Source organism: Aotus nancymaae, unplaced genomic scaffold (assembly GCF_030222135.1).
Source record: "Aotus nancymaae isolate 86718 unplaced genomic scaffold, 86718_ANA_hifiasm-v0.15.2.pri h1tg000051l, whole genome shotgun sequence".
NCBI lineage: Eukaryota > Metazoa > Chordata > Mammalia > Primates > Aotidae > Aotus > Aotus nancymaae.
The window spans coordinates 25,266,329-25,293,878 of NW_026988465.1; the positions used below are offsets into that span (position 1 = coordinate 25,266,329).

Consider the following 27,550-nt stretch of genomic DNA (forward strand, 5'->3'; position numbering starts at 1 on the left):
CTTTTAAGTCGGATTTGGGTGGTGTACTGCCCCGAGAAAGAATCAAACCTATTTCCTTTCTAATCAAAGGAATCAAAAACAAAAAGCCTGATGTTGAATTTCAGGTAGGGTTAAGTCATTACCAGAAAGGAGGACAGGGAGGCGGAAAGCCTTCATTTCAGTTTGTGAACAGCCACTCACTAACTGAGTGACCTTGGGCAAGAAACGTACTCTCATAAGAATACTACCTCAAGGAAAGATTCGAGTCTGGTTGGGAAAAGCAGGCAGTAATGATTTTTCCCACCCAGGTGTCCCACCACGCTTAAGATCATGAACTGCTTCTAATTACAGGATTCTTAAACTCTGGGAAGTGTCAGACTTTATGACTTAATTAAGGCCTGGATTGGCTTTTCAGCATTAATCTATGGCTTAGGCTGCAAACATTTGCACCTAAAATCTTGATAGGTAGTTGGGGCATGGTGGTTCACACCTGTAATCCAAGCACTCTGGGAGGCCAAGGCACGTGGATCACCTTAGATCAGGAGTTTGAGACCAGCCTGGCCAACATGGTGAAACCCTGTCTCTACTAAAAATACCAAAAAATAGCCTGGTGTGGTGGTGGATTCCTCAGTCTCCAGCTACTCTGGAGGCTGAGGCAAAATAATCTCTTGAACCTGGGAGGCGGAGGTTGCAGTGAGCCAAGACTGCGCCCGCCATTGCACTCCAGCCTGAGCAACAAGAGTGAAACTTCGTCTCAAAAAAAAAAATCTTAATAGGTAAAATTTGATCAAATTGTATTTCCTATCTTTCCGTGGGAATTCCTTGTCCTGACAAATTACATATATGTATATATAATTTGCATAATGTATATAATTTGGACAAGGAGAGGTGGGATCTCAAAGTTCTCAGCACAGTAGACCTCCAAGGTCAAAAATCTAAATCCAAGGAAGTGTGTGTTGAAGAATGGAAAGAATGTAGCTGTCTGAGATTCACATGGGGAGTGATGGGAGTCAAGACTAGAAGGAGGCTGAGAGCACATCAGGAGAGCTTCAAGGCTCTGGGCTTCCAGGCTACTAAGAGGGGTGCTGGCCACTTTCACAATAGCAAAGACATGTCATCAACCTAAATGCCCATCAACAATACACCAGATAGATACCTTGCTGGAGATTCTGGATCTGATGCTATAGTAAACTGGTTAGCATCACTGGCTCTTTATAGGGGGAGAGCTATCATCAGACAGGTGGTTAGAGTTTCCAGTGGCAGGAGGGTAAAGGAAAAAGGATGGAAACGAAGAGCCTGGAAGAGAGACGACAGGTAGAAGATGATTTCAGCATTCCAGAAAATCAGCAACAGGGATTTGCTATGTGGCTCTGGCTGCAGGTGAAGAGGGGGCAGCTGCTAAGTGAGGCAGTCGTGGGTGAGGACAAGAGGTGCCCTCCGTGGGCCTCCTGCTGAGCATGAGCTCCCTGGACAGAATTCTTGCCTCCAGGGAAACTGAAACGGTGGAACAAGGGATTGGAAAGGCCATTGGATCTGACCATTGAGGCCCAGTTTATGATGAAAGTTTCTCTTCTGCTCTAGAAGTTAGTTATTGTGTGACAAGCAAAGATGAAATGGCAAGGAAAGTAAGGAATTTATAACAGCAAGGGAGGGGCAGCTGTCACTAAACACAGGCTTTGAGAAAGTCAGGTTTTCTATCTGAGCACCAGCTTATTCATCTGTTGAATTAACATGGGGTGTTTTTCTTGGGCTGGGTCCAGTGCTGAGTTTAAACTAATGTCTTATTTTCCCCTAAAATTAGCCCTATGAGTTCATATTGGTAGACCAGTTTTACAGATGAGGGCCAGATGGACAGAGAGCAGCTTGCCCAAAGTCACATAACTTGGGAAGGATTGAGGCTTGATATTTTAATCTCCACAGTTCTTTAAACTGTGATAGAGGGGAGGAGAGCAGGAGAGTCAGCAGCTGGGCCCAGGAGGTGCCACAAAGCAGGAAACCTGGAGGGCTTTGGGTGTTTTGCGGCTGGGTCAGGCATTGCATGGGTTCCTCCCTCAGATTAGAGGCTCTAAGAAGAGATCAGACATCAGAGATAATAAAAAGCTTCTGTTTTCCAGGCGAGCTCATGAATGTCCAGACTCCCCCAGACTGGCAGAGAATTAAACCCAGTGAGACTTCAAAGAGGTGGAGGCAGGATTTTGTGTGAACCTGGAAGAGGCAGGGTTAGTGGAGGGGGCTGGTTGAAAACGAACTTAGAACTGGAGAGGAAGAATTTATCATTTCCTAAACATAGAAGTTCAGCAAAGCTGGGCTGGCAGTGCCGTTCCTATGGGAGGAGGAGAGATGTGTGGGGAGAGCAGTGAAAGGAAACAACCCTGAGCCTCTTCACTAATCCACAGATTGTCCAGCATCTCTTTATCTCATTAGAACCCACTTAGTTGCTGAATTCACTCCTTTCTTGCAGTTTCAAAGCATTAGAAACAGCCACACACTAACACTTTCCAGTCTCTGTATCTGTTCTTTTGCCACTCCTTCTCTCTATGAGGTAGGAAAACGGCAGTGGATTGGGGACAAAAAAAATTAAAATTTATGTAAGAGAATCCCTGCACAGCCTAATGATGGTAAATGGCATAAATTTAAGAGTTTGACTCAGTCCTTTGAAACTGAGGTCCAACTGGGAAAAAAAATGAGTAATTTTTTAAATTTTAAGGAGCCAATAATCTAATGAGGAATATATAAGTTTTTCAGGAATATAAATAATATGCATATTAAGCATATTAAATATACTTATGATAGCAAGGGGAAGAAGAGTGGAGTTTGGGAATCAAAGGATATAAATAATAAATAATACAAGAGAGGGGCCTTACAAGGACAAATGATTGTGAACTTAGGAGCGTGATTAATTAAACCTTAGTGCTAGGAGTCCAAAAATTAAAACCATATGGTAGACAAAAGGGAAGACTGTCTTGGTCCATCTCCTGTGAAATCAGCAGGGATTAATGATGTTATTTATGTCAGAAACCCAGCAATTCCTGGGCTCCAGGCCAGCATCCATCAATTCATATATTCTAAAATTTTAGCCAAGACTACTGAACGGTTGTTAGAAATTGTCCCTGAAAGAATGAGGGCCTGTATGCCAGTTGAAAGGCAAAGCAACTTTATTCTTAGAGGAACTTGTGTCTCATTTCCATGGTTCTTTTTGGGCCTGGGCTTCCAGGCTATTAAGAGGATTGCTTGCCACTATTCACAATAGCAAAGACATGGAATCAACCTAAGTGCCCATCAATAATAGACTAGATAAAGAAAACGTGGTGCATATGCACCATGGAATACTATGCAGCTGTGAAAAAAGATTATGTTTTTTGCAGGGATATGGATGGAACTAGAAGGCATTATCCTCAGCAAACTAATGCAGGAACAGAAAACCAAATACCACATGTTCTCACTTATAAGTGAGAGATAAATGATGAGAACACATGGACACATAGAGGGGAACAGCACGCACTAGGGCTTGTTAGAGAGTGGAGGGTGGGAGGAGGGAGAGGAGCAGGAAAAATAACTAGTGGGTGCTAGGCTTAATACCTCGGTGATGAAATAATTTGTATGAATAACCCCCATGACACAAATTTGAGTATATAACAAACCTGAACTTAAAAGTTAAAAAAATAGAAAAAAAGAGGAATGCTTGCAATTTTTGTAAATATATAATTATTTTTAAAAAGATAGTTACTTTTTTAAAGCACTGCATTGAGAATGTCAGATTATCGTTCAGAAAGCTGGCAACATCAGTATTCCCCATTCCCCCTGCATCTCATAAGAGCCTCCTGTACCAGACTGAGCCCAGGCTGGGAACCACCATTCCTTTTAACTTCTGCCAATCTGATAAACGCAGAATGTGTATCTTCTTATTTATACATCTTTGATTATTGGTGAGAGAGAACATTGTATCCTATTACAGATGCCAGTTGATTTTCTGTTTCATGCCCGTTTTTTTCTGTTGGTCTGATAGTTTTTTCTTACTGGTATATAAGCACTTGAAAGCATTTCTAAGCCTTTGTATTCATCTGCTGTCCTTTGCATACATTGTGACTATTTCCCTTCCTCAGGCCAGTTTCCTCCCAGCTCTTTTTGAGAAATCCTAGATAGCCTGCACATCTTTTGATTTTTTTTTTTTTTAAGCTCAAATAATATTAGAAGTAACATTTGGAATGTCTACACCAACCCTTTTGCAGTGACTTTACTTCAGTATCTAGAAGGCTGCGTCAGCATCTATACACTTTCATCCCTTGAGGAAAAGCAGATAGTAGTCTTTAAGGACCTCAGAGGGGTTGCCATCACCCATTTATAATTTTCCCAGAACTGATGAGTCGCAAATCCTCATTGCACTGGTGAGCACTGAGTGCTCGCAGAGCGTGTGTGGAAGGATGTGGTTTGCGTTCTGCGGTCCTCACGCCCACCTCATGCATCAGGAATCCTTGCAGCCCTGTGATTGGCCTGTGCGGGCTTGGGCTAAGTCCCTACCAAAATACCAAAAGACTGCAGAGGTGGGCAAGGACCTCAGGCCTCCAGACTAGCAAGCTACAAGCACTAGTCATGACTGTACAGTTAAGAGCCGTCCATCTGCTCCCCGTTCTCCTAGCCTGCTTTGTGCAAGCAAGTCCCAAGCAGGAGAAGATGAAGGTGAGTGTGCTTCGGAGAGGTGCGGTAGTCACTCTTCCGTCCTGCGTCTAGATTCTGCCCTCCAGTCCTTCTTGTGAGACTCAGACTCCTGATGTCTTCTTCTTTGCTGGTTCTCCGAAACCTTGCTTTTTTCCTCCTTGAATTTTCTTCACTCCTATGGATGGGTGTTCCTTGAGCTGAATATGACTAGGGAAGAAAGGGTGTCCATACTGTAGTCGTTTCTCCCCTTCTTCAGGGGGAGCCCCCTGGAGACCTCTCCAGCCACATCACTTCAGAGCTGGGGCTGCAGCTGGGACAGCGATGGGCCTCAGATATGTGGGGACTGGGGTTTAGAGGAGAGGCTGAATAGTCTCGTCTCAGACACAGCTCCAAAGAACCCCTTGAAGAGTAGGAAAAAATGAATGTGGAAGTTTTAAGGATAGATAAAGTCAGAGAATTATGAGACAAACATAAAACATGAAAATAAAAGCAGAGCCCTATGATTTGGAGTCAGGCATCTTGGGTTCTGGCTTCGGTTCTCTGCCCAATTCACGGCTCATGACCTTATTGATAAGACATGTGTGTCTGGCAGCAGAAGAGGCAGTTTGGGAAAGGATAATAATGAATGAGGTAACTTGTAGGCAAAAAATAATCATGAAGTAAATGGGCTTTAGATGAGTTGACCTCTGTTTTCTCATTGTAAATTTGTCGGTAACAGCAACTATCTTATGGGTGGGTGAACAGCAGTTGTTATGCGTATAATACATTCTACAGTGCAGCTCTAATTAGATCTCTCCACCCCTCGCCTCTAAAGTTAACTAGATAACTTCCTGGCTGAACTCCTATTTTGAGAACTGATGTGATTTTTATGTTACCTGTGGTGCTTAATTGAGTGTGGAGACTCTGGGCTGCAGAGTTTGCTTAATAAAAACTGCATCTAGAGATAATGGATACATGTTATACGGACTTCAGTAAACTTGGAACAGCAGTCAATATCAGAATTGAACTGTACTAAAAGGAGTCTTCAAATTAAGAGTCTCTCTAAGCTCTTGTGTCCTGCTACCCAACATGACTGAGTGATTGTCATTGTAGTAGCAAAAGAAAAAAAGTGCAAATTCTCTCAAATGTTTAACTTGAAACTAGGCAACATGGAGATAGGAACGAATGCTTTTACACCGTATTCTCTTTAAAGATGCCTCAGTTTTGATGGTGCATGTATGCGTGTATAAACTTAGGGAAACGTGTAGAAACCTGCATAGAAAGATCTCTTTTTCCCCAAGAGTAAGAAGTGAGTAGCTACAACTAGTATGCTAGTGATAGAATCAGTGCGCTTACAGGACTGGACAAAAGTTGTGTTTTGTTTTATATTACTCTTTCTCTGAATGGGGGCAGATGGTGTTCAACCAAAATCCTTACTAGACTAATGCATTTCCAGGAAGCCTAGGTTAATCCTAGTTTAAGTCTGGACATTCCGTATCAGATAATATCCTTCTGTCCTTTCTCCAGCCAGTTCCTTTCCACCTTTTTCTCACTGGATGGTTTGGACATATAGCTTCCTTTTCATATTCCTGTTGTATATACTCTGTATTCCATGAGCAATCTGTGGCAGCTTCCTGAGTATAAGAAAAGGGATCGGCATGTGCTGGTGAGCACTGTGGCCTCAGTGCACTTCAGGTACTGCATGAACCACCCTGTAAGGGTCTAGAGACAGAGGAGGAATAAGACGACACCTGCCTTGTAGAGGAATTTAATCAAAGAACATGCAATGAGAACTTCAGGCAGGACTAATTTCTGTTATGTGGAACTTAACAAATGTTGTGTGGACGTCGCTCAACTATTAATATGTTTGCGATATTTAAGAAGGAATGGGATAGGTGGAACAGAGGATGAAGGTGGATATTAGACACCCAGAGCACAATGGGCTGAGCAGCCGGGTGACTGGCAGGTTTGATGCTGCCCAACAGATTTCAGGGACTCACTTGCAGATGGACCTTAGGGTTCTCCATCTCCTTTCTTGAGAGCTAGCGAAAGCGGGGATTTCCCAGTACTGGCTTACACAACACCGTATTGGTAAGTGAGTGACCGGACAAAGTGATTCAAGGTGGGGATAATATCAGATTCTAGAATGTTAAACACAGAAGCCCCCTTGAAGTTCTAGCAAGAATCTAGATAAATATCTTCATTTTACTCAAGGGGAAACTGAGGGCCAGGTATGGGAATTGCCCAGATTCACCAAGGAATTTAACAATGGAACTGGCCTCTGATTGCCAGGGCAGTGTTCTTTCTACTCTACTTGCTGATAAGTGGAGGAAGAAGTCAGAAGACCTGGGAAAGAGAAGCAACTAAGGTATCCTAAGAATAGGTCAGCAATTAAAACCCGCTCTTCTCAGAGAGTCCAGGCAGGAGGCCTTCTATCCAAAGCCAAGGAGTAGCCTCTTTTTCACAGAAGTGTGAAAGGCAAGTGTGCTTTTCGCATCTGCCCCACTTACTTCCAGCTCCTACTGTCTCAGCTTATGAATCAATACTCTTTTCTGTTATCTGTGCATTTCCTGGTATCTCATATCTTTCAAAATAGACCTGCCGGGTGTGGTGGCTCACGCCTATAATCCCAGCACTCTGGGAGGCCAAGGTGGGCAGATCATGAGGTCAGGAGTTGAAGACCAGTCTGGCCAACACAGTGAAACTCTCTCTTATTAAAAGTACAAAAAGTTACCCAGATGTGGTGGTGTGCACCTGTAATCCCAGCAATTGGGGAGGCTGAGACAGGAGAATCGCATGAACCTGGGAGGTGGAGGTTGCAGTGAGCCAAGATCGCACCATTGCACTCTAGCCTGGGCAACAATGCGAGACTCTGTCTCAAAAAAACAAACCAAAAAAAAAAATAGGAGACTTGATTCTTATGTGTGTGTGGAGGGAGTGGGAGGCACGGGTACACAGTAAGTGTATGTATGTATAGGGTGCAGGAAATGTTTTGATACAGACATGGAATGTGTAATAATTTCATCATGGAAAATGGGGTATCCACCCCCTCAAGCATTTAGCCTTTTTTCTACAAACAATCCAATTATACACTTTTAGTTATTTTCAAATGTACAGTTAGATTATTACTGACTGTAGTCTCCCTGTGTGGTATCAAATCCTAGGTCTTAGTCATCCTTTCTCACTGTCTCTCCTTGTACCCATGATTATTACTGACTGTAGTCTCCCTGTGTGGTATCAAACACTAGGTCTTAGTCATCCTTTCTCACTGTCTCTCCTTGTACCCATGATTATTACTGACTGTAGTCTCCCTGTGTGGTATCAAACACTAGGTCTTAGTCATCCTTTCTCACTATCTCTCCTTGTACCCATGATTATTACTGACTGTAGTCTCCCTGTGTGGTATCAAACACTAGGTCTTAGTCATCCTTTCTCACTGTCTCTCCTTGTACCCATGATTATTACTGACTGTAGTCTCCCTGTGTGGTATCAAACACTAGGTCTTAGTCATCCTTTCTCACTGTCTCTCCTTGTACCCATGATTATTACTGACTGTAGTCTCCCTGTGTGGTATCAAACACTAGGTCTTAGTCATCCTTTCTCACTATCTCTCCTTGTACCCATGATTATTACTGACTGTAGTCTCCCTGTGTGGTATCAAACACTAGGTCTTAGTCATCCTTTCTCACTGTCTCTCCTTGTACCCATGATTATTACTGACTGTAGTCTCCCTGTGTGGTATCAAACACTAGGTCTTAGTCATCCTTTCTCACTGTCTCTCCTTGTACCCATTAATCATCCCAACCTCCCTCTCATCCTCCCAGTATCTCTCCCAGACTCTGGTAACCGTCCTTCTACTCTCTGTCTCCATCAGTTCAATTGTTTTGATTTTTGGATCCCACAAATAAGTGAGAACATGCTATGCTTGTCTTTCTCTGTCTGGCTTATGAGACTTGGATTTTTATTTCCAAGTTACAAGAACCAAGTTTCAGTCTTGTCATTGTCACTTTAGACAACTCTTATTTGTTTTCTAGGTCTTGGTTAGAATGTTTGACGTCTTTGAAAGGTTACACAGGTGCTAAGAATTCTTGTTACTAATATTATCACCTTAAAAAAAATCTTCCAGATGGATTGTCACAGAGATTAAAAAGGCACCATCTATGACTATGAGGCCATCATGCTTAAGAAGAAGGAATATGTTCCCTTCGAGCGGTATGTGGGCAAGCAAGTCCTCTTTGTCAACCTGGCCACCTACTGTGGTCTGACAGCGCAATATCCTGTTAAGAATTCATAGCTACATCTCTTTAGGGCTAAACTTTCCAGTTGTTTATATTCTAAATTATACTTGGAATTATATTTTAATTCTAATTATGTACCAAAAATAAATACTCATAATCACGTGAGTTCATCCCCATGTCAGAAGCCAACAAGCTCTGGTGGACAGACCAAATTTGGTCAGCCTAGCTTTGTTAGCAAAGTTTTATTGGAATGCAGCCATCCTTGTTCATTTACACATCACCTGTGGCTGCTTTCATGCTGTAAAGTAGAGGTCAGCAGTTGTAGGAGTAATGGTGACAGAAACCATACGGCCCATGAAGTCTGAAGTATTTGCTATCTGGCCCTTTACAGAAAAAAATGTGCCTACCCCTTCCCCATGCTCTGCCTCTGCTTTTCCCTGAGATTACCAGGGGAATCAATATATACCTGAGAACTAGGAGCCTCTCAGATGATTACAGAAGTCTTCTTGATAAATACAGGACAGAGGATCCATGTTTTTGAGACTTTTCTACGGTTTTACAGGTACCTTGCAATGATGAGGAGAAGGAGTTTTTACCTGGAACTGCATTGGACTAGCGTGAGGGCTGGCAGATGAGGCTGTAATAGAAGCAAACACTCCCTCTCCAACCTCAACCCCCTTTTAGGATGTAGTTTTTCCTCCCTTTTTGCACATTATTCAGGGAAGAATTTTATCATTGTCATATTTTAGGGCATGTGGTTTAAGAATCAGCAAATAATGATCAGGATGGATTATACCAGAGACAAATATACTTCTTATATTTGAAATAATAAGACCTCTTTTTTTTTTGGTTTTAATTGTTTTGAATAGGTATTATGTTCACAAGTCTCAAAGTTCAAAAGAAAAAAAATTAGAACTAAAAGTTTCCATCTTCCTCCCCTCCCTTTGGTAGACCAATATTGTCATGTTTATAGAATACATGGATTCTTTTTTCTGCTTCCCCCTCCCCAGCTGATAACACACGATAAATACTATTTGCTGCCTTGATTTTTTAATTAACAAAATATATTTGAGTTCAGATCATTTCCACATTATTTTTTAAGACTGAATAACATTTATTGGACCATAATTTATTTTCCCAGTTTATAGGGACTTTTTTTTTTTTTTTTGAGACGGAGTTTCGCTCTTGTTACACAGGCTGGAGTGCAATGGCGCGATCTCGGCTCACCGCAACCTCTGTCTCCTGGGTTCAGGCAATTCTCCTGCCTCAGCCTCCTGAGTAGCTGGGATTACAGGCACGCGCCACCATGCCCAGCTAATTTTTTGTATTTTTAGTAGAGATGGCATTTCACCTTGTTGACCAGGATGGTCTCGATCTCTTGACCTCATGATCCACCCGCCTCGGCCTCCCAAAGTGCTGGGATTATAGGTGTGAGCCACCGCACCCGGCCCCTATAGGGACTTTAAGAATCGATTTATTCAGTTTCCACTCTGCAACTAACAGATAACGGAAGAATATAGGGAGAGGTACTGAGGAACCCTGTGAAAACAGAAAGGCAATCTCTGTTTAAACAAGGTCTAGAGGAGGCATCAGTTGGCTGAGCTGAATTTCAGTGGGACTGGTTAGTGTTTGTCAAGGAACTGAAGGCGTCTAGCTTAGAAAGGGTTAACAAAGAAGACGATTATAGAGTCTGGGCAGACAAGTTGGAAAACTTCCTGGTGGAAGAAGGCGGCTGAAGTTTGTGTTTCAGAAAACCACTGAGAGTTTTTAGGAAGAGTGAGTCTTCAGCATCTTGAGAATTGTTGAAAAATGTTGGGATGCTTGACTTCAAATTTCTCTGATTCTCTTTGCCTTTATCAGTTTTACTTCCACTCCACTCAGGGTCAGCCAGACTGCACAGAGGACAGAAGCTCGGTCCTCATTGTCTGTGTCTTTTCCCTTAAAAAAGAAAGATTCAAGCTATCAATTAACCAACCAGGGAAGGCAAAATAATGAGCAGTGTATTATTTATTTAAAAATCACCTGTTGAGCATTTGAATAGCAAAGATGACTAAGGCCCATTTCAGAGGAACAGAGAATTCTCTGAAATGGGACCTGGGCATCCCTATTTTTAGGGAAGGGCCTTCAGCTGATTCTACTATGCTGCAGGTATGGGAAACACTGCAGCATCACAAAGGGCTTTTGAGCGCACAAGAAGACACAGACTCTAACTTCAGCTCTGCCACTAATAGCCCTGCTGATCTGGAGCTGTTTCTCTCCCTGGGCCTCTGTTTCCTTCTCTGAAAAATGGGTAACCCCAGGGAAAGATCCCTGCACAAGGCAGAATGTCCACCCAGACCAATATGTTGTCCCTCCTCTAACCGCAGAACTGAATGCACTCCAGGAGGAGCTGAAGCCCTTTGGTCTAGTTGTGTTGGGCTTTGCCTGCACCCAATTTGGAAAGCAAGAACCAGGAGATAACAGAGATTCTTCCTGGGCTCAAGTACGTGCCTGCTTGAAATCCAGCAGGAGGCGCCTGTGTGCCTTTCTGCAGTCTCCAGAGGCCCTTCTGGCTCAGGAACTTCCTGGGAGGTGTGGATTAACAGGCATTGCAAGCAGAGTTCAACTTTGGCTTACCCGGATGAGAGTCTGGCAGTTTCCAGAGACTCTCTCTCCATCCCTGGCTGAGACTTGGATGGACTAGGGAAGACAGCAGGGATGGAGGAAAAGAGACGGGTTGTGGGATAGAGAGAAAGTGAGTCAGAGAGCCCCAAGTCAAAACATGGCCGTATTCCTCCCACCCACAGTGATATTTCCCTCTTTCTGCCCTTTCTCATGACTTCAAATCCTAGTGTCCCATTATAACTTTTTCTTGCATATCCTGGAGCTTCCTGGGAACATTATGGCTTGTTGCAGGTATGTCCGTCGGGGGGGGGGGGGGGGGATTTGTACCTAATTTCCAGCTTTTTGAGAAAGGAGATGTGAATGGTGAAAAAGAACAGAAAGTCTTCAGCTTCTTGAAGGTGACTGAATTCCTGGCATAAGCCTCCTCCTCTTTTCCAATATTCCTAGCATAGAGTGGGTGGGGCAGAAACGGATCCAGGGGCTCATGCCTGGAGGTGGGATAGGTCTTTTTGGAGGAAATCTCCAGGTCGGCATTCCACATTCCACATGCTGATCTGGAGATTAATCTGTGAGTATCTTTGGGGCTCTAACTTTGTGTGGTGAAGAGAGTTGTGTGGAATGGCAGCTTTTACTAGGACCACGCTCTTTTGCTCATTGACATTCATTCATTCACTCTAGGAACATTGAACGAGTGCCTGCTCTTTATAAAGCAATCTCAGTAATAAGGATATAGAGATGAATACGTCACTGTCTCTACCCTCGGTGAGCTTATACTGGAGAGAGTTAGAAACCGTCAGGTACGTAGCTGGGTGTAGTGGTTCATGCCTGTAATCCCAGCACTTAAGAAGGCTGAGGCAGGACAGGAGAATTGCTTGAGGCCAGGAGTTTGAGACCAGCCTGAGCAACAGTGAGATCCTGTCTCTCCAAAACAAATAAAAAAATTAGTTGGGTGTGGTGGCATATACCTGTAGTCTCAGCTACTCGGGAGGTTGAGGCCAGAGAATTGCTTGAGCCCAGGAGCTGGAGGCTGCAGCGACCTCTGACTGTGCCACTGCATTCCACGCTGGGCAACCAAGCAAGCCGCTGTCTCAAAACAAAACAAAACAAAATAACAAATCAACAGATATGATACAGCATAGTAGGTACCTTTTATGAAACACTGATTTTTAGACATAGAGAATGCCAGAGCTGAAAGAACTCTAAAGATTACCAAAGTGAATTGTTCCTAACTGCTAGACTGTGAACCAAGACTAGTCCATGTTAAGACTTTATATATCCTTAGTAAATTGAAGACAATAGAACAGTGTATCGTACCACTGCGCCCCAGCCTGGGTGACAGAGCGAGACTCTGTCTCAAAGAAAAAAGCAACAGTGTAAGAAGTTATTTTATAAACTCAACTCATCTAACTTATAGGGCTTCCCTTTATTAAAAAATTATGACCCACATGTGGTTTATTCTTCCAATGGTCTTTTTAAATTAAGTGACAAAATGATGGTGTTTAAATTTTTTTTTTGTTATTTGACAAAATATTAGTAATTCAGTGTTGGTCCCTAAAGATAATTATTGAGGCCGGGCGTGGTGGCTCATGCCTGTAATCCAAGCACTTTGGAGGCCAAGGTGGGCGGATCACCTGAGGTTGGGAGTTCAAGACCAGCCTGACCAACATGGTGAAACCCTGTCTTTAAAAAAAAAAAAAAAAAAGATAATTATTGAAATGTACTGGCCCATGGAACCCTAAGACCTGGAAAACCACATTCAAATCCAAGCTATTTACTTGGAAGAAAAGAAAGCCAAAAGCATAAAAGGTAACATGTCTTATCCATGGCAGCAGCATTTTGTGATGGGGTCGTGGGGAGAAACCAAAAGAGAGCAGATTTTGCTCTAATATCTATAATATTCTTGGTAGTTGGCATAGTGGTGATTCAAGAATCTATGGCGTTTATTAGGAATAACAGGAAGTTAAAATATCTAGGTATAGGAAGGAGTGGATTACCTGCGGATGAAAATAGTCTGGATCGTCCCAGAGCACAAACAACGTTGTTTCTCTTTTCCATCTCTGTGCTTTAGCACTCCTGTCCTCATCCCTCTGAGATTTTGGGCACATTCAAATCTATATCCTGGGACCCTGTCAAAGTCCATGACATCCGTTGGAACTTTGAAAAGTTCCTGGTGGGGCCCGATGAAATCCCTGTCATGCGCTGGTCCCACTAGGCCACAGTCAGCTTAGTCAAGGCAGACATCGTGGCCTACTTGAAGCAATTCAAAACCAAATAGGAAGGTGGGGTTAAGGGCAGGAGCCATCCTGCTTCTCACCTAACGACTTGCTCCCTCTTCCCACCCAGAGAAGGAACATCCATCTTCTCACCACGCTCTCTTCCTACATGGGCTCCCCATGAGTAAATCACCTCCACATACTGCCAGAGTTCCACTCTTCACAAACTAGATTTATATTTGGAAGGCTACTGCTCCTTGCCTCTCAAGAGTATGTGGGTGAAGACTGAAAAAACTGGAAACCTAAAATCCCCAGACCTCTGTTACAGGTTGAATTACTCATATCCACCAGAGGGAAATCATCCTTCCGCGACAGTGGTTCAGTCACCATCACATCCTGAAGAAGAGCATTCCTAGACACCCTGACTCTTCCAACTCTCTCCACCCTAGAGGTGTAGAAGTAGCAATGGGGTCATAGTCACACAATTTAGGTTCTACTTCATAACGTTTTTTGTCCCCTAGGACAAACATGTATCATCAGTTTCCAATTGTTTTGTCTCAGTTTTCATCCATGACACCCCTCCCCCCACCAGCCATTGGGAGCAAGAACATTGCTTCACAAGAGTAGAGGGCCTCTCCATGCTGGTGGGACCCAGAACCTCTCTGTTCGGCCCTACAAAAGTCTTCCTTATTATCTGGTCTTTAGTGCATTCAGGTTATGGCAGCTGGGCAGGAATGCCTTTTATCTTCTGAAGGATGAGCTTTCCCATCTCAACCCTGGACTCCTCAGCTTCAGAATGAGCCCTGCCACTGCCTCCAACAAATTGTTTTCTGCAGCATCAAAGACCTCTATGGGGGTTTTTAAATCCTACTTGGAGCTTGAACTCGTTTTATCTCCCTCCTCCTTCTTACTCTGTCACAAATGATGTATTGCCCAGAAGATCTGAGCCCCCAGATGAAAGATTTACGTTTGGAAGGTTGTCTCCCGGTGGCTCTCAGTTGTCATTCCTCTTCAGGAATTGCCTCAACCCAAGTTTGTCCTTTTTCCAGGGCAGCCTGCATCCAATTACTGGTCCTTAAGAGGCATGAAGGCCAAACCCTAACTGTTCAACTTAGCATGACTTTGAAGGGCCATACTAGCTCTAGACATGCACAAGGAGTAGGCCTTTTGCATGCACCCCAATTTTTTTGTGCTCACACTGCACCCCAATTGTTCCCTCTGACAAATCCTGCTTCTCTTCTTTGCCACTCCCAAACCCTCCACATGGATCCTCCGTTAATGCCCTAGTAAAGTTCCTGAATGCAAATATCCATCTTAGAGTCTACTTTCTAGGGAATCCAACCAGTAACTGTTGGTACCAAATATGATCTGAGAAAGAAGATGCAAAGAAGAGATATTGAAGCTGAATTATTCACCATCTGGTTTATGATGAAGAGATGGCTGAAGCACACATGACCACTGGCACAAGGAGCAGTGTGGTTGTCAAACTTTCGGCAGACTTGAACTGGTATGGTAAACCGGAGGAAGGGTATGCACCAGTAGACATGAAGTATTAGGTGCTTGAGAAACATGAGGGGAACAGATATTATAATGTAATACAATTGGATAGCCGTTGCCAGAGGAAACTGATGCTCTGGAGAGAGACAGTTAAAGACTGAGGATGATATATTATTAAATTAAGGCTAAGCGTGAAAGTGTGCCTCCATAGGATGTATAAAGGACCTCTCCTATCTGCAACTTCAGAGCACAAAAATCTAAACTTCAGGCCCAAGACTTAATCACAGGAATAGTATGTAAAACTTTAAAGAAGTTAACTTCCAGCTGGGCACAGTGGTTCATGCCTTTAATCTCAGCACTTTGGGAGGCAGAGGCGGGAGCATCACTTGGGTCTAGGAGTTCAAGATCAGCCTGGGTAACATACGGAAACCCCATCTCTCCAAATTAAAAGACCTAGCCAGGCATAGTGGCACACACCTATGGTCGCAGCTGCTAGGAAGGTGAGGTAGGAGGCTCACTTGGGCCCGTAAGTCACGGCTGCTGCAGTGAGCTGAGATCTCAGCACTGCACCCCACCTCAGTAACAGAGAGAGACATTGTCATAAAAAAAAAAAGTTCCCAACCTAGATCGTTTTCTATGTCAAAGTCCTGGCCTTTATTGAAAAAGAATAGAACTATGAGATACTGGATGGAGACTTCTGTTTGATGTATTACAATATCCAAATCCCCAAATTTTCCAGGAACCTAAAAACTTTTAGAAGTGGCCCACCCCTTCTTATTGAGGGTTAACATATCCTTCTTGCTTGAAAACAATGCAGATGACTGTCCTACCAAATATTATGTGCCTCGGCTCCCACTCAGCATCTGCCTCATATCAAACTAGATTCTCAGAGTTCCTGAAGAAGGGGAGGGCAACCTGAAGTTAGATAAGGAGACTTCATTGATATGGGAGTGCTCTCCCTGAATACAGATGGCTCCCACTCGGAAAAAAAGAAAAATGTCTCTCACTGGATGTAGTAGAAACACCACAACTGTTTCAGCAGGTGGTAGAAATAGGGGATCAAGCTGGGCGTGGTGGCTCATGCCTGTAATCCCAGCATTTTGGGAGGCCGAGGTGAGTGGATTGTCTGAGGTCAGGAGTTTGAGACCAGCCTGGCCAACGTGGTGAAACGCCACTTCTACTAAAAATATGAAAGAGCCAGGCGTTGAGGCAGGCGCCTATAATCCCAGCTCCTTGGGAGGCTGAGGCAGGAGAATCACTTGAACCTGGGAGGCAGAGGTTGCAGTGAGCCAAGATTGTGCCATTGCACTCCAGCCTGGGCAACAACAGTGAAACTCGTCAAAAAAAAAAAAAAAAAAAAAAAAAAAAAATAGGGGATCAAAAGTTCATAAAAGTGGGCAGTTCAAGTGGTTCCCACGCAGTGCTGGGAAGTCCACTAGATAACTGTATATCACAGGAGGCCAAAGGACATTCAGTCTGAAAAAATAAAAAAGGAATGTGCTGTTGAGAGGGGCTGTTTGTTATGTAGTTCAATAACTTTAACAAAAATTTTAAAAATATTTAATCTGTCTTTGTTAAATCTTCATAGAAAAAGCCTGACATTTAATGCAACAAAGGTAAACAATGAATTTCTCGAGATATGAGACTTTAGCAAATTTTCAAATAATGATATTACTATTTTTCTGCATTTACTTAGCCTGCGTTGCATCTATATATCGCAAACAGTGATTTTTGTAAAGGAAATACTCGCTCTCTGAGTGTTTCCGAGTAGCAAAGTAGTTTAACATTATTAGATTTAAAATCAGCGAGTGTCTGGGTACGGGTAGAGGTTGGCATTTCATTTAAAGCAGCAAATAGTGCAGCCGAGCGCAGAGTGGGGAGACAGGAAGTGGAACGGCGGGGATGTGAAGCCCGCGGGATTCCGAAACGGTGGATGGAAAACGCGCGGGTTTTGTGCAGGCGGTGGACACTTCGCCCGGAATGCGGTGACTGACACGTCTATTCTACATGCAGCCGTCTCGGCCTCCTGCTTTTGGTGAACCGATATGACTTTCTTTCATTCAAATGCTTTTAAATGACTGTCTGATTTGACAGAAGCCGTGGGAAGATCTGAGCAGAAAATCGAGGTACCGGTGACGGCAACCGCGAGTCCCCGCGCATCTCTGAGACGGGAGGAAAAGGGCTCTGGGTCAGCTAATTCCGGGGTTCCCTTCATTTTTGCTTTCAGTCCTATTCGTGGAAGTCCCGTATTAGAAGGTGCCTAAAGTTCATATGATTAATACCTTTAAAAAAAAGTTTGAAAAGAGTTCATCTTTAATCTGTATGATGAGCATCTTATACCTTTCCAAATCCCCATCACCTCCACCGCTCCAGTGGCGCAATCGGTTAGCGCGCGGTACTTATAAGACGGTGCACCTGTGAGCGATGCCGAGGTTGTGAGTTCGAGCCTCACCTGGAGCAGTTTTACTATTCTCCGACCTGTAGGAATTCAAAAATGAGGAGAGTTTACTGAGTTTGAGATCCCTTTCAGCGACGTGTACGTACCGTTCTCGTTGACTGTACTGAGAAACCTCACGTGATTTGACTTAGAATTCCCAGCTTAAGGCAATGGATGACAGATGTAATCTTATGGTCCTTTTTGATGTCTGCCTTTGTCCAATACCTTAGCAACAGTCGCTAAAACAGCTCTTGACAGTATTCATTTCAATAAGAAACTGACCGGGTGTGGTGTGGCTCACGCCTGTAATCACAGTTCTTTGAGAGGCCGAGGCGAGCTGGTCTCTTGAGTCCAGGAGTTCAAGATGAGGCATGGGCAATGTGATGAAACCCTGTCTCTACAAAACATTACAATTTAGCTAGGCGTGGTGGTGTGCACCTGTAGTTCCTGGGTGACAGAGTGAGACCCTGTCTCAAAGAAACCCGACCTTCACAGTCTCAGGCCCAGATAGATCAGGACTATATGTAAAAATTAATGACAAGTACTCCTCTGTGACTTTTCAACTCTGTGAAATAAGGACGATCTTGGGTTTTTTAAATCATTATATTGTGGGAATTTTCTTGTCTGAATATGCTTTCCCTACCTCAGTTTCTTCACTCCTCTGGAATTCTTAATAAGCCCATGATGTCTATAGTTATAACAGAGACACAGGTATTGAGTATCAAAAAATAAACCAACGCATTACAGCCTCGGAGCGGAGCAGAAAGCCTACGTGTGGGCCACCAACCTCACCCTCTGAATCTTAAACATCTGAGACATCCGGAGACACAGCAGCACTCCCTCTTCACAGATTCATGACGCGCATGTGCAGATGCTCAGCACTACCCGCTCTTTTCCAGCTGCTGCTGCATTTTGAAGTGTTTACATTCTCCCCGATCTCATCTTGAGCTGCCCACCAGGTAAAGGTGGGTTCAAAACAAGACCTACAGACCAACTTTAATTAATACTTGGTTAAAAAAAAAAAGTGAGAGTGGATAATTTACTTAACCAAGATGTACAATGAACATATCAATAGGAGGGCTATTCACCATGTTGTTTGATAATAAATTTTAACAATTGATTAATGGCCACAAATTCCTGCCATCCCTGTATGCATATCCGTCTGCAGTGTTTGTGTATGTGTGTTTGTTTTGTTTTTTTTGAGACAGGGTTTCTATCTGTTCCCCAGACTGGAGTGCAGTGGTACAATTTTGGCTCACGGCAACCTCTGCCTCTTGGGTTCAAGCGATTCTCATGCCTCAGCTGCTAGAGTAGCTGGGATTACAAGTGTGCTCCACCATGCCTGGCTAATGTTTGTATTCTTTAATAGTAGAATCGGGGTTTTGCCATATTGCCCAGGCTGGTCTCGAACTCCTGAGCTCAAGCCGTCCGCCCGTTTCAGCCTCCCAAAGTGCTGCAATTACAGGTGTGAGCCACCACACCAGGTCTGTCTTGTGATTCTTGCAGCAGCTTTCATCAAGAGGCCGAGTCTGTTTCCCTCCCTGTTGTATGTAAGTTGACTTTATGATTTGCTTTGACCAACAGAATGCTATGAAATGGTGTAGAAATGGTGGTGTGGGAGTTCTAAGATTAGGCCTCAAGAAACCTTGTCACTTACCTCTTAGAATCTTGTTACCACCGTGTATGGAAACCTCATCAAGCATCTCGGTTGGAAGACCGCAGGGAGAGAGTCTCAGCCATCTCAGCCATGCTAGGCGGTTCAGCTGACACACCACACATGTTAGCGGGACTGTCTTGGACCACCCAGTCTCAGTCAAGCTGCCAGATGACCACAATCACATGAGCGACCCAAGATAAAACCAACAAAAGAATTGCCCAGCTAAACACAGCTCAAATCCTTGACCTGAAGAACTGTAAACAGAAGAAACAGTTGTTGCTTTAAGCCACTGCATTTGAGTGAGGCTTGTTCCATAGATATAAATGATGGGTTGAGCCATTAGCACAGTGCTGAGTACAAAGTAAGAGCCTAGCTGAGTACAAAGTAAGTGCTGAGTACAAGTTAGGAGTTTATTACTTTTGGGGATCTTCTCATTGCCCCAAGAAGTGGGTCCTCTCTGCTCTCGCCACAGCACAGAAACTCCAGAATCATTTGGAATCCTGGGCTTTTCAAATTTACCCTTGGAGTAAAAGCTTCTGACTCCTTGTGTCCTTGCACCAGGCTCAGAGTTCCTGCTCTGAAAAGAGTTTCCAGATCTCTAGAGTGAGCTGAGGTGTGAATGGATAGATATGTCTCTCAGTCCTTGCCTGGTTTTGCAAACTAAACTGCAGAGTCCGCAGTCCTTCCTACCTGCATTTTCCTAGTGCTGGCTGTCCCTTTGGTAGGTGTGCTGATTTGCCTTGTCACCTGTGACAAGGAGAAAAGGGTTTGGTATCCATATTGAGAAACCTTTGTATATTTAATTTTAAATAATTGAGGTAGTTTAGAGATGCCAGACAGTTACACTTGGTAGCTCATTTCATTTGCCTAATATTTTTTCAAGAAAATTCTATAACAGACAATTCTAACATGTTGCATACTTGTCATGGTGGTTAGAAGCTGGATGCACAGTCCTCTTTTCCAGGTACTCCTGAGTACCTTCCCACCAGACAGATACCAGGATCAGGCCAAACTTTTGGGTTTTTTTTTTTTGCTTTGGATTTTAAACTAAATCTGAACAGAAAGAAGCATCTGTGTGTTTTCTTTAGAAATGTTTCATTTAATAGAAAAAAGAGTCGAAAATGACAATTGAACAATGCCATAAATTATGACAGAAAGAATTTCTTGTCTAATTTCTTAGTCAAACTATCAATCAAAAGTGAGTATGTTATAAAGCCATTTATAGACAGAGTCCCGCTCTCAGAAAATCCTAGAGGCTTTTCTCCATCAAAATGATACAACACTGAAAAAAGGAAAATACAGGGATCCAAAACAGGAAGAAGGCAGAGTATATCCCAGGTCGGTGGAAGAAAAGCCCCAGAAAGACACCTGTGCGACATGCCTAGAGAACAACCCGTCCAGATAGAAGCAGGGGGACGAAGAAAAATATTAAAAATGATAGGTTCCTTGAGGTATTTCTCCATACTGAGAGTTGCTTAAATTCCAGGAAAATAAATTGAGAATGAATTGGTTACATGGTCATAAAAGATAAAGAAAAAGTAAAAGGCAGTTAATAACTCTGCAGAAAACTAAAAGTCACATAAGATAAGAAATATATTCATAGTACTACATGATACAGCTGTGAACAGTTTTTATAACCAATAAACTCGGAAATTTCAGGTATCTCCAGAGACTGACTTTCAACATGGAGTGAAAAGAGCCTGGAGACCTACTCTCAAGTGAAACTGGTGAAAATTCTTTTTTTTCAAATCAACCACTTAAAAGTCTCTGGCAAAGTGCCTGGCACCGTGGCTCATGCCTGTAATTTCAGCACTTTGGGAGGCCAAGGCAGGTGGATCACCTGAGGTCAGGAGTTCGAAACCAGCCTGGCTAACTTGGCAAAACCCCGTCTCTACTAAAAATACAAAAATTAGCTGGGTATGGTGGCAGGTGCCTGTAGTCCCAGTTTCTTGGGAAGCTGAGGCAAGAGAATCGCTTGAACCCGGGAAGTAGAGGTTGCAGTGAAGCAGTTGCACCACTGGACTCCAGCCTGGATAACAGAGCAAGACTCCATCTGAAAAAAAAAAAAAAAAAAAAGTCTCTGGCAAAGGTCCTCAGGGCTTACAGCAAATAAAGAAATATCTATTCAAGAAAATCTACTAAAATTAGTCTGCAGTATTTGAACTAGTGTTATGGTCTGATTGTGTCCCCTCAAAATGTGTATGTTAAAACTGAGTCACCAGTATGACAGTGTTAAGAGGTCTTTAGGCGATGACTAAATCCTGATGGCTAGGATTAGTGACCTTATAAAAGAGGAGTGAGGGAGCTCTTTACCCCTTCCACCCTTCTGCCATGTGAGGATGCAGCAAGAGGCCATATTTGAAGCAGAGAACAAGCTCTCACCAGTCACTAAATCTGCTGGCAACTTAATCTTAGATTTCCCAGTCATCTGAACTATAAGAAATAAATTTATGTTGTTTATAAATTTCCCAGTCTACAGTATTTTTGTTATAGCAGCCCAAACTGACTAAGACAGAGAGGATTGCTTCCTCCCTCTTTCCCTCCCAGTTCATTGAAATGAAAACTCCACCGCAGACCAGTGCAATGAAGAACACAGGGCTCCCTCACTCCCTGGCTCTCATTCTGAGGGCCGCTATCCTGGGAGGGCCAGGGCATCAGCATTTTTCATCTTCCCTCCAGCTACTGATTGTGGAGTTTCCAGTGATGGCATCTTAGAAGTGGCAGCATCCCGATCCTCTCTTATGGGATGGATGGAGGCTCTATCTTGGGTATGTTGCCACTGTAAATATTAGGACCCCAACCACCCTTCTCCCAGCTAGTAAGGCAATGGTTCCATGCTGGCAGTGCAGTTTCAAGCTAAGAAGACCTGAAGACCTCATTCCACCAACCTACTAAAGCAGAGGTATTACTCAGAGAAAAGCATGGATGTTCCCACCTTCAGCTTCAGAGCACTAGCTCAGAGATTTTGCCTCATGGGAGAAGGCCATAAAACATATAATTCCTAATCTCTTTGGGAAGAGACTTTTTTTTTTTTGAGATGGAGTCTTGCTCTGTTGCCCAGGCTACAGTGCAGTGGTGCGATCTCGGCTCATTGCAACCTCTGCCTCCCGGGTTCAATCGATTCTCCTGACACAGCCTCCCGAGTAGCTGGAATTACAGGCATGGGCCACCATGCCTAGCTATTTTTTTGTATTTTTAGTAGAGATGGGGTTTTTCCATATTGGTCAGGCTGGTCTTGAACCCCCGACCTCAGGTGATCTGCCCGCCTCAGCCTCCCAAAGTGCTGGGATTATAGGCGTGAGCCACTGTGCCTGACCTAGAGTGTGTTTTTAAATGCTTCTGTACATTCTTTCACACCACATTTTTTGGGGGTGTGTCTATGTTCATTATTGTACTGGTCATTTCATGATTACAATGTTGTGTGTAAAACTTACACAGAGTTTAAACTTGTGCAGTTTCTTGCACGGCAATTATGCCTCAGTAAAACTGTTTAGAGTACGTCGTCTGGAAAAATATCATTATGGCATTCTGCAAGTGTAGTTGTGAGTCTTTTCCCTCTCTTTTCTGTACTGTGGAAGAGATCACATCTCATTGGATTTATTTCTTCCTTTTTGTTTTGAGATGGAGTCCAGCTCTGTCGCCAGGCTGGAGTGCAGTGGCACGATCTCGGCTCACTGCAACCTCCACTTCCCGGGTTCAAATGATTCTCCTGCCTCAGCCTCCCAAGTTGCTGGGATTACAGGTGTGCGCCACCACGCCCGGCTAATTTTTTGTATTTTTAGGAGAGACGGGGTTTCATCATGTTGGCCAGGCCAGTCTCGATCTCCTAGCTCATAATCCCCGGATAAGTGATGGGACATGAGGTTCTCAGTAGGAAGATGTTTGACAACTAATTCAATTTATTTCATAGTTTGACTATTCATTATTGCTATTCTTTCTTGAATCTTAATGAGTCATGTTGTCCTAATAATTTTTCCATTTCATATAAATATTCAAATGTATTTGGCCAGATTCTTTCCCCTTTTGTTGTGTTTTGACGTTTACTGGTTTAATTTTTTTGTTCTATCTTTTATATCTTCCTGCTCAGACGATTGTTTTGACTTTTACTGGTTTATTACAAAGGGCCTTCGCCTTTTGAAGAGGCCGCTCCATCTTCTTCAAGATCTCTTCCTGGCTCGCCTCTTCTCCTGTTTCCAGGTCTTGTTAGCACCTTGGTTCCTGAGATATTTTGGACAGTCTAACTCGCCCCGCCACGTGAGGGACAACCCGGGAGCCGGCCTGGGCGGAGAAAGAAAGCGTCCGGCCGCCGACCACACCCACCTCAATCACGAGCGGGTTTTATGGCGAGTGTTCCTTCAGCGCCTCTAACATGCGGAAAGTTTTCCTTTCGAAAGGGGACGATATTTAAACTGACCTCAAAAAGAGAAGGCTCTCAAGATACACTTTTTTGTGTGCCTGCGAGTCAAACTTGTCACCGAGCGCCCAAAGGGGACCAGGTGAACAGAACTTCTTAACCTGCACTCACCTGAGTTCAGAGCCCACCCAGCCGGCAGGCAGAGGGTCCGCCTGGCCCAGGGCGCGCGGACCCGAGCGCCCATCCCGCCCCGAGCTCCGGGCACCTGCGTGCCAGCCTGGCCAAGCGCTTCTTCCGAACTACAAACAGCTGAAAGCTGGTGCGCGGGCCCCACCTGCATCACTCGCAACTCAGACGCCATCAGTGATGCCACTTTACATTTACACAAGAGAGAATTGTAGAGACTTGACGTTTGGTTCCCGAAAGTGATTGCATGTTATAATTTTGGGGTATAGAAGATGTGCAGTGTTGCTCGAGAGTTGGGAGTGGGAGAGTGAAAAAGGTACAACCAACCACGAAGGGATTCGAACCCTCAATCTTCTGATCCGAAGTCAGACGCCTTATCCATTAGGCCACGTGGTCCCACGACTCAATATTTGCAAAAAATGCAACAAATGTTGTAAGTCTTGGCTATTAGTCTGGATTATATATATACATTGCATGATTCTACTTATATGACATGATTTCTGTTACTACCCTCATTTCAAAGATAGTGTAAATAATACAAAAGCTAAATAACTTTCCAGTGTCACACAATAACAGCTTGATGCAAAGTGAGTATTTCAATTTTCTCCAAATTCCTACCCTTAACGACACCGAAAGTTACACCAAATGTTGAGCATGCGCCACGGTGCTTCTCTCAGCCGGTAACAAAAGCTGTAAAGAAAGGGAAAAAGGATCGAGTGTCCCTCTATAATCCCCACTGCACGTGGTCAGTTTGCAGTCCGCGTTGAGACCCTCTGGAAGTCAATGAAAATCAGCAGGTGAACGAGACAGACCCTCCGGCGACTTCTCAGCGTGGCCTCCAATTCAGCCGCAACAGCTGCAGTCATCGTCAAAACGTGGCCTCGCCCTCGCCTGGCCCCGCAGCTGAATCCCGTCTAGTGAGACGTTAGTTAAAAGCCCCCGTTTAGCGGGCACCGAGAGAAGAAATAACGTAGAAAACGCCTGTGATCCGCGCAGCCACCGGGTGGGGGCGCCGCGCGGCTCGGGGCGGGAGCTGCGCTTCAGGCCGGGTAAGTCGGCGTTCAGCCCCTTCGGAGCGGTCGTGTGTTTTCAGCTCCTCATTTCACCCAGCCACCCTTGACTCGCAGGATTCCGACCTCCCACTAGTAGCGTGTCGATAGGAAAAACACGGGGAGGAAAGGCGCGCGCGAGGCCTGGCCCGGAACGAACGCGGCCGCGTGGGCCCTCTCCCGTGGGTGCCGGGGCGGGGGTGGGGGCGAAAGCCACGGGGCTGAAATCCCAGGGATACGGGGGTCTCCTTCGCGCCGGAACGAACGCCGACTGTGTGGACCCTCTCCCGTGGGTGCCGGGGCGCGGGGAGGCCACGGGGCGGGAATCCCAGGTCTCTGGAGTGTCCTCCGGCGTGCGGGCTCTCCTCAGGCGTGCGGGCTCTCCTCAGGCGTGCGGGCTCTCCTCAGGCATGCGGGCTCTCCTCAGGCGTGCGGGCTCTCCTGGCATGCGGGGTCTCCTCCGGCGTGCGGGGTCTCCTGGCATGCGGGGTCTCCTCCGGCGTGCGGGGTCTCCTCCGGCGTGTCTCCTGGCGTGCGGGCTCTCCTCAGGCGTGCGGGGTCTCCTGGCATGCGGGGTCTCCTGGCATGCGGGGTCTCCTCCGGCGTGCGGGCTCTCCTCCGGCCCGTGGGGTCTCCTCCGGCGTGCGGGCTCTCCTCCGGCGTGCGGGCTCTCCTCAGGCGTGCGGGCTCTCCTCCGGACCGTGGGGTCTCCTCCGGCGTGCGGGGTTTCCTCCTGCCTGTGGGGTCTCCTCCCCCATTCCTGGGAACTCTTGGAAAGCCGGATTTGAGTCTCTGTGGAACCCGCCTCTTCACTCCGTTCTGGCTTTCGGCTCTCCCAAAGGCGGCTACACAGATTCTTCCTGTTCCAGAACGGCTGGAGAAACGCTATTCACTGAAAAGCTCTTCCGTTCAGCAACTGCCCCCCGAGGAGCCCGCGCTCTTTCTCGTGCCCTGAGGGAAGGCACCGCCCGGACTCTATCGCCCACCAGGTCACAGCGTCGGCCTGCAGGGGTCCGTCCTTAACCAGCCGGAAGGGGTTCAGTGAACACCTAGGAATCAAACTTATTCTGAGGCCTAAAAGATGAGAAAGAACTAGTTTTAAAAGAAAAAAGTGCAGGAAGAGGCCGAGCGTTGTGGCTCAAGTCTGTAATCCCAACACTTTGGGATGCCAAGGCGCGGGGGGTCGGGGGGTGGGGATTGCTTAAGGCCAGTAGTTTGAGACCATCTTGGGCAACATAGCGAAACCTCTCTTTCTTCTCTCTTTAAAAAAAAAGACAAATAGGTGATCCAGAAGATGGATCAGTATGTGCAATGGTATAAAGAATTTTGCCCAATTAATTTGAAAATTAAAACAGCAAATTCTGCGAAAATTATCTATTATGAAATTCGATTCAAGACGAAATAGCAAATAACTGTTACATAAGTTGAATACATAGTCAAAAATTGTCCTACAGAGAAAGTCCTAAACGCAGATATTTTCACCTGGAAGTTCTTCAAAACAATCCAAGGAGAATAATTTCAAATGGACACAAACTTTTTCCAAACATAGTGACAGAGGGAAGAATTTTCACCTCATTTTCACCTTCATCCTATTACCAAACCAGACAAAGAAAGTGAGAGAAAGAAAAATTACAGGTCAGTCTCATTCATGAACATAAAGGTAGAAATCCTTAAAAAAAAAAAAAAACTGAATCCACCAGTGTTTAAAAATTATAACCCAGATTTATACCAAAAGTAGGAGGTCAAGTTAACATGAGAAAAAGTGTTATGATTCACTACATTAAGAAATTAGAGGGAAAAAAATACATGTTCACCTCAAAATAGGCAGAAAAAGCATTTGATAAATTTCAAGAAATTAAAGGAAAAAAATATATGTTCACCTCAAAAGAGAAGAAGCATTTGATAAATTTCAGTGTCCACTCATGATGCAACTATTAACAATCTAGAAATAGAAGGAAATTTATTTTATATATTTTAAAAATAAAAATCTGCAAAACACAGTTCTTAAAGGTAAAAAGTTTAAAACACTTTACTTGAGATTGAGGATACAAACAGTATACTAGGAATTGCCACTTCTCTCCTTCCCAGACAAAAGGAAGGTAAAAAAGGTATAATGCTTAGAAAGAAAGAAACAGAACTATCTTTTCTTTTTGTTTTTTCTTTAACAGATTGTTTGTGTACAAAATTAACACATTTTAAACTATTATTAAGAATCTTAACACATTTTCCTGATAGCTGTAACAGTTTACGAAAGCAATGACATGCAATGCAGAAAAAACTAAAAGTCACAGGAAATGAGATATTTTGATATTTCAATGCCAAAAAATCACAAAAATATGGCATAATTTCGTTTATAGAAACTACAAACTAAGCATCCTAAAATAGCTATTGTTTATGGCTATGAATATAATTAGTAAAGCTAACAAATAAGAGCAAGAGAATGATTATTTCAAACATTATTATAGTGGTCATCTCAGCATGAGGATGAGAGAGGTATACTGTAGAGTGGAGTAAATGGAATTTCTAAAATAATGGCAGTGCTGTCTTTCTCAATTGGATTCATATTTTTAAAGTAAATTTTTAAATGGAAGCATAAGAAACATGCAGAAAAGTGCTCAAATACAAGTATATATAGATCACTGAATGTATATGAAGAGGATATATCTTTGAACTCCCACCCAGATCTTCTGTTTCAGTGTAT

General features: G+C 44.1%; 1 protein-coding gene and 2 non-coding genes across 3 annotated transcripts; 2 read left to right on the forward strand and 1 right to left on the reverse strand.

The window, feature by feature from the left end:
• Positions 1-4,569: 4,569 nt before the first annotated feature.
• Positions 4,570-13,731, forward strand: GPX5 (glutathione peroxidase 5). Its single transcript, XM_064363133.1, is given in 7 exon segments — positions 4,570-4,656; positions 8,741-8,893; position 10,516; positions 11,219-11,312; positions 11,314-11,342; positions 11,763-11,854; positions 13,525-13,731. Coding segments are annotated over 7 exon segments (663 nt in total).
• Positions 13,732-17,532: 3,801 nt separating this feature from the next.
• Positions 17,533-17,626, forward strand: TRNAI-UAU (transfer RNA isoleucine (anticodon UAU)). Its single transcript has 2 exons — positions 17,533-17,570; positions 17,591-17,626. It is a non-coding gene; the product is annotated as a tRNA-Ile (tRNA).
• A 6,497-nt stretch (positions 17,627-24,123) lies between these two features.
• On the reverse strand, positions 24,124-24,196 carry TRNAR-UCG (transfer RNA arginine (anticodon UCG)). Its single transcript has one exon. It is a non-coding gene; the product is annotated as a tRNA-Arg (tRNA).
• Between the last annotated feature and the right edge of the window lie 3,354 nt (positions 24,197-27,550).